A 12,245-nucleotide genomic window follows, 5' to 3' on the forward strand; every position below is an offset into this window, starting at 1 on the left:
GTTGGAGGTGATGATGGGAGGTTCAGGGTGGTGGAAGGTGCTAGTTGCACGGTGATTGTGACCACAGACTTCGAAGCCCAAAGACTTGCACTCTGGTCTCAGGTGGACACCTTCTTGGCTGTGCTTCGTCTCTCTATGCCTTTGTTTCTTGAAAAATGAAGCTTTTGTTATCGTATCTACCTTGTAGAGTCATCGTGAGGATAAAGATAACATAAGTAAAATCCTAAAAATGATTCCTGGCGCCAAGGAAGTGCGTTATAAATCTGAATCACTTTCATTATTGCCTTTGAGGACAAGGTAAGGGAAGTCCCTGAATGGAGATGATTCCATGAAGCAGAGAACCAAAGACTGAGCCTTGGAGAAGAGCTGCAGTAAGGGAGAAAACAGTGAAGGAACTGGGAGTTGGGAAGCAAGGTCGGAGAGTGTCTTCGAGGCAAGGTGGAAAAGGTTTGCAGAGGAAGAGGACAGTGATCATGCCTCAGAAGCCACAGAGAACAAGAGGAGCTCTGCAGCAGGGCTTCTCTAGCAGGGTGCATTTCCACCCAGGGGACACTTGGCATTGGCGGGAGACATTGCTTGTTGTCACAAGTGGGCATGGGAGTGCTACTGTATCTAGTGGGTAGAGGCCAGAGATGCTCCTAATATCCTACAAGGCACAGAACAGCCCCCCACAACAAGGAATTATCCAGCCTGAAAATGTCCACGGTGCTGAGGTTGGGAAACCCTACTCTAGAGCCAACAGGCTGTGAGGTTTGACTCATGGTTCCATCACCAATAACTGCGTGACCTTGGCGAGTTCCTTAGCTGCTCTGTGCCTCGGATTCATTGTAGGTTTTCCTTGTTAGGTTTAAATGAGTGAAGTTATACAGAGGGCCTAGAGCCCCATTGTATTTTACTAGAGCCTCATTGTGTTTTAGTTGTAATTAGAAATTGGATAAGGTAAGGACACAGAAGAAGCCATCTGATCTGGGGGTTTCACACTTAGAAGTGACCTCAGAGCGATTGTATTGGGGTGTAAAGGGGCTAACAGCCAGGTGCAGAGGGCACATTGGAATTGGGGCCAGTAGGCACAGACTGCCTCGTCCAACAGGCATAGCAATGGACAGAGGAAGGGGAATGACTAGTTAGAGCTGCAAGGCCAAGTGCAGGGGACTTATTTCTCATCTCTGTCTGTCTGTCTATCTATCTATCTATCTATCTATCTATCTATCAATCATCTATCTACTGTCTTCTATCATCTGTCTATCGATCGATTGATCATTTCTCATCTATCTGCCATCGCTTTATCTATCATCTATCTACTTATTTATCTATCTATTTATGCATGTGTACCAACCAAAAGTTTTAGTAAATGCACAAACTGCGATATCATGAAAATGGAAATTTTCAAAAGAAGAGAAATCACCTGCCACCTGACTACCTTAACAAATGAGTGGTTTTCCATCTCTCCTTCCAGGCCTATCATTTTGACAGTGCTTTAGTCATAAAACAGGTCCTCTTTTCTATTGTTTTATGTCACATGAAATTGTACCATAAGCATTTTCCATAATGTGACTTCATTGTTACATTTTCCTTTTTTTTCCAGAATGAAGATAACCTCATTGTTTTTTTCCTGATTGTAAAAATGCTCTATGCTCTTTTTTTTTTTTTTTTTTTTAAACAATGCAGGCAGTACCAAAAAGTATGAAGAAGAGTGTAATAGTTCCCATTTCCCATCTCACTCTTTAAGGCTAGCATTTTGGTGAACATCCATCCAAACAAATCTCCATGCATTTATCAATTTGTTGACTTCCTCCTTCTTTTATGTAAATATGAATACGAGTTAACTGCCAGTCAATTTGGAACCTTGAAGTGAAGGGTTTTTTATGGTTGGGGTCTGCTATGGTCTGAATATGTGTGTTTCCCCAAAATTTATGTTGAATCCTAACCCCCAGTGTGATTAGGAGGTAGGGCCATTAGGAGGCGATTAGGTCGTGAGGTCATCAGCCCTAATGAATGGGATTTGTGACCTTCAAAAGGGACCCCAGAGAGCTGCCTTGCCCCTTCTGCCGTGTAAGGACACAGTGAAGAGCCAGGAAGGCGACCTCACCAGAGACCAAGTGTGCTGGTGCCTTGATGTTGGACTTCCCAGCCTCCAGAATGTGACAAATGAATTTCTGTTGTTTATAAGTCACCCCGTCTATAATATTTTGTTCTAGCAGCCCAAACAGACTAAGTCAGGGTGGTTGTTTTAGGAAGTGGGGAATGGGGCCATGCATGGTTGTACACCAGAACAAAGGAAGCCAGCAAGTCCTGAAAGATACTAGAAAAGGGAATAGTGGGCACATGCAGTGTGTTAGTTTCCTGAGGCTGCTATAACAAAGCACCACAGGTTGGGTGGCTTAACAGAAATTCATTATCCCATTATTCTGAGACCAGACGTCTGAAATCAAGACTCCCATGCCATGCTCCCTCTGAAGGCTCCAGGGGAGGATCCTTCCTTGCCACTCCCTAGTTCCTGAAGGTCACCAGCAATCCTTGGAATTCCCTGTATTGTAGACACATCACTCCAATCTCTTGACTCCCTCGTCGTGTGGCTTTCTCTTGCCCTGTGTGTGTCAGTTTCTGAATTTCCCTCTTCTCCCAAAGACATCAGTCATTGGGTTAGGGTTCACTCTCCTCCAGTCTGACCTCATCTTAACTTGATTATATCTGCAAAGGCCCTATTTTCCAAATACGGTCACAGTCACAGGTACCAGTGCTTAGGACCTCAACATATCTTCTTGGGGACAACAGTTCAACCCATAACATGTGGGGTTCCCAGGGTGACCAGGAGGAATAGGATAGAGCAAGGACAGAGATTCACGGATTTAGTCTCTGAAGTGACAGGGAAGGAAGAGACCAGGATAAAGATACCAGGATTCTGAGGCTGAAACAAGAGACGAGGAAGCTTCCTTCCTCCAGCAACTCGTGTCTGTGTTTTATTAACCTCCTAGCACTTTACAAAGAGGGCCCCCGGATTCAATAGAGAGCCGGGCTGTCTGTAAACCCCACCGGGCCCCTTCCCCACCGGTGTGCATCTGGCAGCTGCCATGGGGGCCCCACAGGCCTCCCTCCTGCATCCTGTTGTCTGCTCCTCACCAGATTCTTGGTTGGCTGCCACCTAATTTCTTTTTGGCCTGGGCTAATTTCTTGCAGTCCTCGGGCTGGCGGGAAGCATCACTAATTCCCAAAGTCCTTCCATATGGGCGATTCAAACCCCTCCATCTGCAAAGCATGCACATTTCCCCGGCTTGATCCTTACAGAATAGCAATCACCCTAAGTCTGCAGGAGCATGGAGCTTGTTTCAATGTTTTGAATTCCCCATCCCCGTTCGCTGGTTTACTTGGTTCCCTGTGTCCCCTTCCCCCCAGATTTGCTACCCAAGGTTGAGCTTTCCAAGGTGGCGTGTTAGGGAGAGTGTGGAGACAGTTAAGAGAAAACGTGAAGTCTCTCTGCCAGTTGACATGGACGTCAGAAAGCCTGGAGCCTTCCCAGGCCTGGCTGGAATCAACTCTGGGTGTGATGGGTCTCAGCATGTGAACAAAATCAGCATGAACATCACCCTTTGCCAACTTGGCTCTTGGGGACCAGGGGACAGTTACGAAATAGTGGTCAAGTGACTGAGAATAATGAGGCTTCTGCTCATTAACTTAGGTCTCAGGCAAAGCCCAGCCAAGAGCTGTTCTTGCCACCACAGGCCTCAGCATATTTGGGGGAATTATTACACTTCTCCAATGGTTAAGAGTCACTTCACCTCTGGCCTCCAGCTTTTTGACGCTGCCGGAAGCATTCAGTAATCCCCCAGTGACGCGTCACCTGTCCCATCTTTACCGTTAATTATTTCTTGTCCTTGATTTCCTCTCAAGCGTCAACAGCCACTTCTGAGAAAGACTTGGGATCAGGAACCCAAATATTATAGCTCATATTAAGGTTAAAGGTGATATAACAAGAAAACCCAGCTACAGCTTGTGGCCAGGATGTGCCAGTTTGTGTGAGATTAAAGGAGACCTTACCCAGGCACGAGAGACCCAGGTCATGGGCTCAGTGGGACTCCACGGCAGGAACACAAGGAAGGGGCTTAAAGGGTTGGGGGATTTCTTTTCTTTTTTTTCTTTTTCTTTCTTTCTTTTTTTTTTTTGAGACAGATTCTCCCTCTGTCGCTCAGGTTGTAGTGTAGTGGCATGATCTCAGCTCACTGCAACCTCTGCCTCCCTGGTTCAAGCAGTTCTTGTGCCCCAGCCTCCCAGGTAGCTGGGGTTGCAGGTGTGCGCCACTATGCCCAGCTAATTTTTTTAAATATATTTTTTTGTAGAGATGGGTTTTTGCCACATTGGCCAGGCTGGTCTCAAACTCCTGGCCTCAAGTGATCCGCCTGCCTTGGCCTCCCAAAATGCTGGGATTACAAGCCTGAGCCACTGCATTTGGCTGGCTCATCTAATATTGACAGGTGTCTTGCCTCCCTCCTTACCTCTGTTCCCAGCTGGCACTTCTACTACAAATGGGATTTCTTCATGTCACAGAAAATGGTCTCCCATCAGCCCAGCTTACATTACTTCAGTGTCGCTGGCCACTCCTGTCTTCCGTAGCTCAGATACAACACGCCTGAGAATGTTCTCACAGGCCCATTTTACATCAGGGGTTCCATCCTTAGACCAGTTACAGCCCAGGAAAATGTGGTTCTCTGATCAGAGAGGATTTCCCCATGGGCTCTGTTTCTAGAAAAAGGAGGGGTACAGAGCAGATAAAACCAGCACAATCCACTACACCCCCAACCACGAGGGCACATTCATTCAGTCGCAGGTGTCTTCCCCCTGCCTGAAATACTCTCCAAGCCCAACCCACTTGACAAACCTCGGCTTTTAAGACCAAGCCTTCCAGCACACACTTGCTCACACTCATCCCTTAACAGAGTTGAATCCATCCTTTGGGCCACCTTTGCCCCTTGTACATGCCTCAGTTATTTCACTCACTCGCTCACTCACCCACTCCCTCCCTCCTTTGTTAATTTAACAAATGCTGGCCGGGCATAGTGGCTCACGTCTGTAATCCCAGCACTTTGGGAGGCTGAGGCAGGCGGATCACCTGAGGTCAGGAGTTTGAAACTAGCCTGGTCAAAATGGCAAAACCCTGTCTCTCCTGAAAGTACAAAAATTAGCTGGGTGCGGGTGCACGTGCCTGTAATCCCAGCTACTCCAGAGGTTGAGACGGGAGAATTGCCTGAACCCAGGAGGCGGAGACTGCAGTGAGCCAAGATCGCACCATTGCACGCCAGCCTGGGCAACAGAGCCAGACTCTGTCTCTCAAAAAAAAAAAAAAAAAAAAAAGTGCTTAGGGCACGTTGCACCCAACTCCTGTTGGGTTGTGAGTTTCTTAAAAGCAGGAATCATCCCTGTCATCTTGGGATCTGCAACCTTTGCCAGAGTGCTTGGCCCACTGTCAGGGTTTGGTAACTACTGGACGTCACAACCTTAAATATTGGGGTGACTGCAGGACTTGGCCACCCCCTGGCCAGATGGAGAACCTGGGGTGCTGGGTACAGAGGGAGGAACTGAATGCCACAGGTTGCCCAGCTCAAGTCAGTAATTTCTCTATGGGCATTGTAAATCCATCATACCCTAGACTTTCAAGAAGGACTCTGTGCCTTCTGTAGCAGTGAATGGCAGAATTCAAACTATAACACGTGCCTGGTTTGACCTGATATATTGTGCATGGGAAGTGGTTATTTTTCACATGTTAGATCTGATACTCTTAAGAGGTCATGGCAGCCAACTTGAATCCCTGTGGTTATGAATTTCTTCGTAGTGTTACTTGTTACCTTGTAAGGCAGCCCTATAAGGGGCAACTCGCTGTCTCCTGGCTACTTTGTCTATCAGTCTAGTTTTTTTCTCTAGGACCACAGGGAAAGTGATCCGTCACCTTTCCAGTGGCCATTTCACATCATGTTCATTCATTTATTCATGTGTTTATATATGCATCTATTAATGCAATCATTCATTTAAAAACAGTTTTAAGGCCTATTTTGTTCAAGACAGTCAAGTCCTCTGTTCCCATTGAGCTGACATCTTTAGAGAAGAGAACTAGACAGTTAAGCAACTAATCAAACAAACAGGAGAAATAAAATTGTCACAGAGCCATGAATAAAGAAAATAGGGCAAAATGAGGGTTGGGGCAAATTTTGATAGAGTAGATAGAACGATGGCTTTGAGGACAAGGCACCTACACACAGTGTGGGAGAAGAGCATCCAGGGAATTGAAGGAAGGGAAGTTGGTGAGTGTGGCTTGCGTGGCAGTGAGGGAGGGGAGAAAGATAGAAAATGAAGATGGAAGCCTGGGCAGGGTGGTTCATGCCTGTAATTCCAACACTTTGGGAACCTGAGGCAGGAGGATCACTTAAGTTCAGAAGTTCAAGACCAGTCTGGGTAACAGCAAAATCTCATCTCTACAAAAAAAAAAAGAAAAAAAATTAGCTGGATGTGGTGGTGCGCACCTGTAGTCCTAGCTACTTGGGAGGCTGACATGGGAGGATTGCTTGAGCCCAGGAGTTTGAGGCTGCAGTGAGTGTAATGACGCCACTGCACTGCAGCCTGGGCAACAGAGTGAGACCCTGTCTCAAAAAATAATAATTTTTTAAAAAGAGAAGAAAATGAGGATGGAGTGGCAGGCAGGGGCCAACCCATGTGGGACCCTGTAGCCATGATAAGGTGCTAATGATCTCTTGTCAGAAAGAGAGAAGCCTTTTGAGGGTTTAAAACAGAGGAGTGATGTATAATTTTGCAAGAGCACTTTGAATATGGGATCTTGAGGTAGATTTCCAAATCTGTAAAGACAACGAGGAGCTGCCTGCTACTTTTATTTTGAGGAATCAGAAAGGTTCTGATTTAGAGGTGAGTTTTGGAAGCCCTGGAGAGAGAGAGCACCATAATACCTGGAGCCAGAGTCGAGCATCCCAAAACAAGTCATGGGATTCTCCTCTTGGAAGGTCGTCTTGGAAGGACATCCTCCTTTTCTAGATAGCCAGGTTTGGTATTCTTTGTTTTTCCCATGTCTCTCTTATGAATTCTCAGCAACGGGGGAAAAAATAGGAGGCAAGAGACCTTTCATTATTTCCTCATGGAGAAGGATGTCTTATCCTTCACTGCCACTGCTGTCTGTGATGGAACCCACGCTGCCAGGGCGGAGTGGAAGTCTCATTGTCGAGGGTCATGGACAATGTATTTATGTGTTGTTTTTTAAGATGCACATCCATTTAAAAAAAAAAAAAAACAGACAAGCATCTAGTAAAAACATTGCCACACATGATGGATAAAGGGCAGTATCCTTAACACACAGAACTCACCTCAGTAGGAAACCAGAGGCCCTATTTTGTTTTGAATGGAAAAGGATGTGAACAGACTTTTACAGAAAAGAAAATGCAGATGGTTAATAAAAAGTGTTTAATTTCACTAGAATCGGAGAAATGCAAACTCAAACAATAGCAGGATACAGGGTGTCTTTTGAGGGGGAATTCTGTTGTCAAATTGAAAAACAGTATTTTTCAAAAACTGCAGTGCTGGTGAGGCTGTAATGAGATGGACACTCAAAAACAATTTGTGAGATGTACCTTAAAAAGGGGACTTTTTTGGGGTATCTTACAAAAAGCTTATACTCTTTAATCCATTAATCCCACTTCTTAGGATCTATCTTATGAAAATAATTTAAAATAATGGCACTGATTTGTATGTAACATATTGGAAATAGCCTATATGATAATAGTAAATGATTGGTTGACTTAATTATGATATATCATTCAGTGAACTATTGTGTAGAAATTAAAAATTATATTTTGGAAGATATTTTTGGTAGTAGAGAAAAATATTTATACTATACTATTATGTGGAAAACATTAAAATCAACTAATAGAAAGTATGGAGCAATTATGAATGTGAATGCATACTATATACATTGAAATTGATCATTGGATCAAAAATGTATATACAAAGGTTGTTAGGAGTTTCCTCTGCATTGTAAAATTGTGGGTACTTTGTTTACTTCTTTGTACATGCCAAGGAATTTTTATTTTGTTATGCACAAGGAGTGTGTATTATTTTTAAAATCAGATAAAAATAGCAAATGGTTATAAGTGCTCCCTATTGCCCCAGCCTGGGCAACATAGCCAGACCCTGTCTCTGCAAAATAGAAAGCAGTAAGTGCACCTTATTGCCTGTCAGGGACACACCCACAGTCTCCCTTCATTCCTTCTTCCATCACTCTGTTGCTGTAATTCCAAGATTCTAACCCTAACCCTAACCACAGAGTGATACGAATACTGTCATACCCTTTTGAATGTCAGCATCATTTCTACAGTGAGACTGATTTTTTGTGTGTGATTTAAAAGTAAGGAATCCAAAAATAGTTTGATCTTTGGCGGTATGAATCAAACAATGTGTGAATCCTCCTGGGGCCCTGTGATGGAGTCAAAAGCATGTGGACTTGGAGCCAGATGACCTGAGTTCAAATGCGGCTCTCCTGCTCCCGAGCTTTGTGATTCGAAAAGTTCATAATTTCCCTGGGCTGCAGTGTTTCCATCTATAAAACAGGGAGATGGTCCAGACCTTTACCCAAGTCTGTTTGTGAGCACTCATCAGGATCCTATCTGTAGAGAGACCTAGCAAATAGCCTGGCATGGACTTGGCCATCAAATCCATACTCTTGCTGCTTTCCAGAGGTGGCTACTTGAACAACAAAAAACAAGACGTGTTGGTTGATTTGAGATCTGCAGGAACAAGAGCTGGAGCTGTGAGGCTACACAGACCTGGCCCTACTGCCTCTCTGCAGCGTATCTTTTTGAACGAGTGACTTAGTCTTCCTGAGGCTCAGGGTGCTCGTTTGTGAAATGGGAGTTGATGACAACACTCACCTCCTAGGGCAGTTGTCCTCACCATAGATAATACATACATTCAGTAGAGTGCATGGTACCTTGCAGAATCTCAGTTGATTCACTGAGTTATTTGATATATTTTTTTCTGGTTGCAAGTGAAATACATATTCAATGTAGGGAATTTAGGAAAGAGCCTTTAAGAGAGAGAGAGAGAGAGAGAACGTGCTTCCAGCCCTTTGACTTGATGGTGGAGTAGCTGTGCCTTTGCACCTAACCGCCCTCATCACCTACCCTCTCCCCGTTCTGAACTAAGCTGCCGGCCTGCAGTCAGTACTATCATCCCCAGCAAGCTGTGGCCGGACGCCCTGGTGTTTCATCAGTGCCCCAGTGTGGTAACACGGCTCTTGGCTCTCTCAGCAGATCCTTCAAGCCAGACTTCATCCTGGTCCGCCAGCACGCCTACAGCATGGCCCTGGGGGAAGATTACCGCAGCCTGGTCATCGGCCTGCAGTATGGAGGGCTGCCTGCTGTCAACTCTCTCTACTCTGTCTACAACTTCTGCAGCAAGCCCTGGGTGGTAGGTGACAGGGCAGGCTGACCTGGAGGGATCTGGGAGGCAGTGGGTAGCCTCCCACTCTGCGACAAGCCCACTCCCTAGCATGGAGACCTCAGTAGTAAAAATTCTTATTTAAGCAACTGAACTGAACTTCGATCCTAGGGCTCTTATTAGAATTGTTGCCTAACAATTATATTAATGTTATATTTTATATATTATTATGATAAATATTTATACACCGGGCACGGTGGCTCATGCCTGTAATCCCAGCACACTGGGAGGCCAAGGCAGGCGGATCACCTGAGGTTGGTAGTTGGAGACCAGCCTGACTGACATGGAGAAACCCCATCTCTGCTAAAAATACAAAATTAGCCAGGCGTGGTGGCGCATCCCTGTAATCCCACTGTAATCCCAGCTACTTGGGAGGCTGAGGCAGGAGAATCCCTTGACCCCAGGAGGCAGAGGTTGTAGTGAGCCGAGATCGTGCCGTTGCATTCCAGCCTGGGCAACAATAGCGAAACTCCATCTCAAAAAAAAACTTTATAATAAATACATACATATATATTAATATATACATATTATATATTATACATGTTACATGTAACATATGATATATTACATATATGTAATAATAATTGATCTTTGTAATATATATAATACAGTGATACAATATATACTATTAATATATAACAAAACATGTTATTATATAACAACATATTATGATATAGTGTTACATTATAACATTAGTCATAAAGATGTGCCATATTGTTTTATGAACATTCTATCATTATTGTTGTTAACAGCAGACCCCATTTATTGAGCACTCACTATGTCCCAGAAAACTATGCTACCTGGCACTCATACTGTCATTCTCATGTGAAGTGAGTGTCACCCCTTCGTTTTACAGAGACAGAAGCTCAGCTTCAGGCCAGTTAAGGAACTTGCTCAGTGAGTGGTGAGGCCAAAACTTGAGCCATCTATCCCCAACACCCAACATTTAATTTCTCTTCTTTTATTCCTTAGTTTCAGTCATTCATTTCATTTATTTGAGTTTCCATCCAAATGTTACCTATAAGAAAGACCTCTTAAAATACTACTCCTCGGCCCAGCATGATAGCTCATGTATGTAATCCCAGCACTTTGGGAGGCCGAGGCAGGTGGACCACGAAGTCAAGAGATCGAGACCATGCTGGCCAACATGATGAAACACCATCTCTACTAAAAACATAAAAATCAGCTGGGCGTGGTGGCGCATGCCTGTAGTCCCAGCTACTTGGGAGGCTGAGGCAGGAGAATCACTTGAACTTGGGAGGTGAAGGTTGCAGAGAGCCCAGATCGGCCACTGCACTCCAGCCTGGAGACAGAGCAAGACTCTGTCTCAAAAGAGAAAAAAAAAAAAATACCACTCCTCCACTTGCTCAAGTACTCTCAAATCCCTTACCCTGCTTTATTTTTTTCCTAGATACTTATCTCCACCTAGAATGATAAATTCATCCATTCGTTTGTACATTGTCTGTCTCTATGATTAGAAGTTATTCATTCACGCAACAAATACTTCTTGGGCACTTACTGTGTTTCCGGTACTGTCCTAAGTCCTAGAAACATAGCAGTGAACAGCTCAGACCAAAATCCCTGCCCCGTAGATCTTACATTCTAGTGAGCAGGGGCATGTGTGGTGCTTTAATACATATGCAATATGTCCTGTGATCAGTGACAAGGGGGAAGATCAAGGATGGAAAGAGGATGGGTAATGTGGAAGCTGGGGGGTATGTAGATTGTGCTCTGTGAAGCTCATAGCTGTCTGGTCTGTGGTGTTTTGCTATCTCTCTGTGTGACCACCCGGTGGTGTAGGGTCGTAGTTGAGAGTGTGAGCTCTGAAACCAGATTCCTAGGTCCGGGCTTCTCCACTTATGAGCTGTGCTACCTTGAGCAACCCCCTTAACCTCTCTGAACTTAGCTTCCTTATTTAGAAAGTGGTGATAGTAATAGAGCCTTCCTGGTAGGGTTATGATTTAATAGATGAAAGTGCTTAGAATGTGGCTGGCACAAAGTACACACTCAATAAATGGTAAAAATTATCACTGCCTTCGGTACTTGAAACAAGTTCCATGTAGAGTTGGGACGCTCAGTACTTACTGAATGGCTACATGCATTAATTTAATAGGTATGGTTAGACTTTAGCACTATTGTCATGGCCCTGGTCTCCTTCTCATTCTGCCCTAACTGGGCTTTTTGGCCAATGGCATCCAAGATTTTCAAGTCCCACTGTTAGGAAAGGGTCCTAGATGGTGTTAGCCCTTCCCCACCTTTTTCTGCAGTTACGACGATAGTAGCAACCACCATTCATCAGAACTAACTGTGCACTATCCTGAGCCCTTAACATGCATATTGTGTTTAATTCTCAGCACCCTTATGAGTAGGAGTGCTAATATCTCTATCTTACAGATGAGGAAACTGAGGCTTACATAGCTAGTAGTAAGTGGTAGAGCTAGGCCTCTTCCAAACTCATGTGCTTACCTGTGGAATAACTCTCCCTTTCTGGACTCCAATTTCCTTGTCTGCAAAATGGGGGACCCCACACACACGTATCATTTTCCATATTTCCGAGTTCTCCTAAACCTTCCAAGTTGACCCCCTGTTGTGCTGCATCTGAAGGCCACCCCCCAAGGGTTTGCAAACCAGTCCTGGGCGGATGCAGAAAGTTCCTAGTTACTCTGTTTTCAGTGTCCAGGCTCTTAGTATTGAGTGACCTCCAAGTCAGCTTGGCCACTCCTTTAGCCACTGGGCATCCACATGGGACCACAAATTCC

At 44.7% G+C, this 12,245-nt stretch overlaps 1 protein-coding gene across 4 annotated transcripts in view; it reads left to right on the forward strand.

Annotated features, from left to right (window-relative positions):
• Positions 1-12,245, forward strand: part of SYN3 (synapsin III) — a 553,834-nt gene that overhangs the window by 174,841 nt on the left and 366,748 nt on the right. For 2 of the 4 annotated variants that reach the window (XM_028827102.2, XM_015149988.3), the window contains exon 5: positions 9,300-9,456. In XM_028827102.2, coding sequence (XP_028682935.1) covers positions 9,300-9,456 — 157 coding nt within the window. 4 annotated transcript variants of the gene reach the window in all.

The sequence above is a fragment of the Macaca mulatta genome, chromosome 10, assembly GCF_049350105.2.
Source record: "Macaca mulatta isolate MMU2019108-1 chromosome 10, T2T-MMU8v2.0, whole genome shotgun sequence".
Taxonomy (NCBI): Eukaryota; Metazoa; Chordata; class Mammalia; order Primates; family Cercopithecidae; genus Macaca; species Macaca mulatta.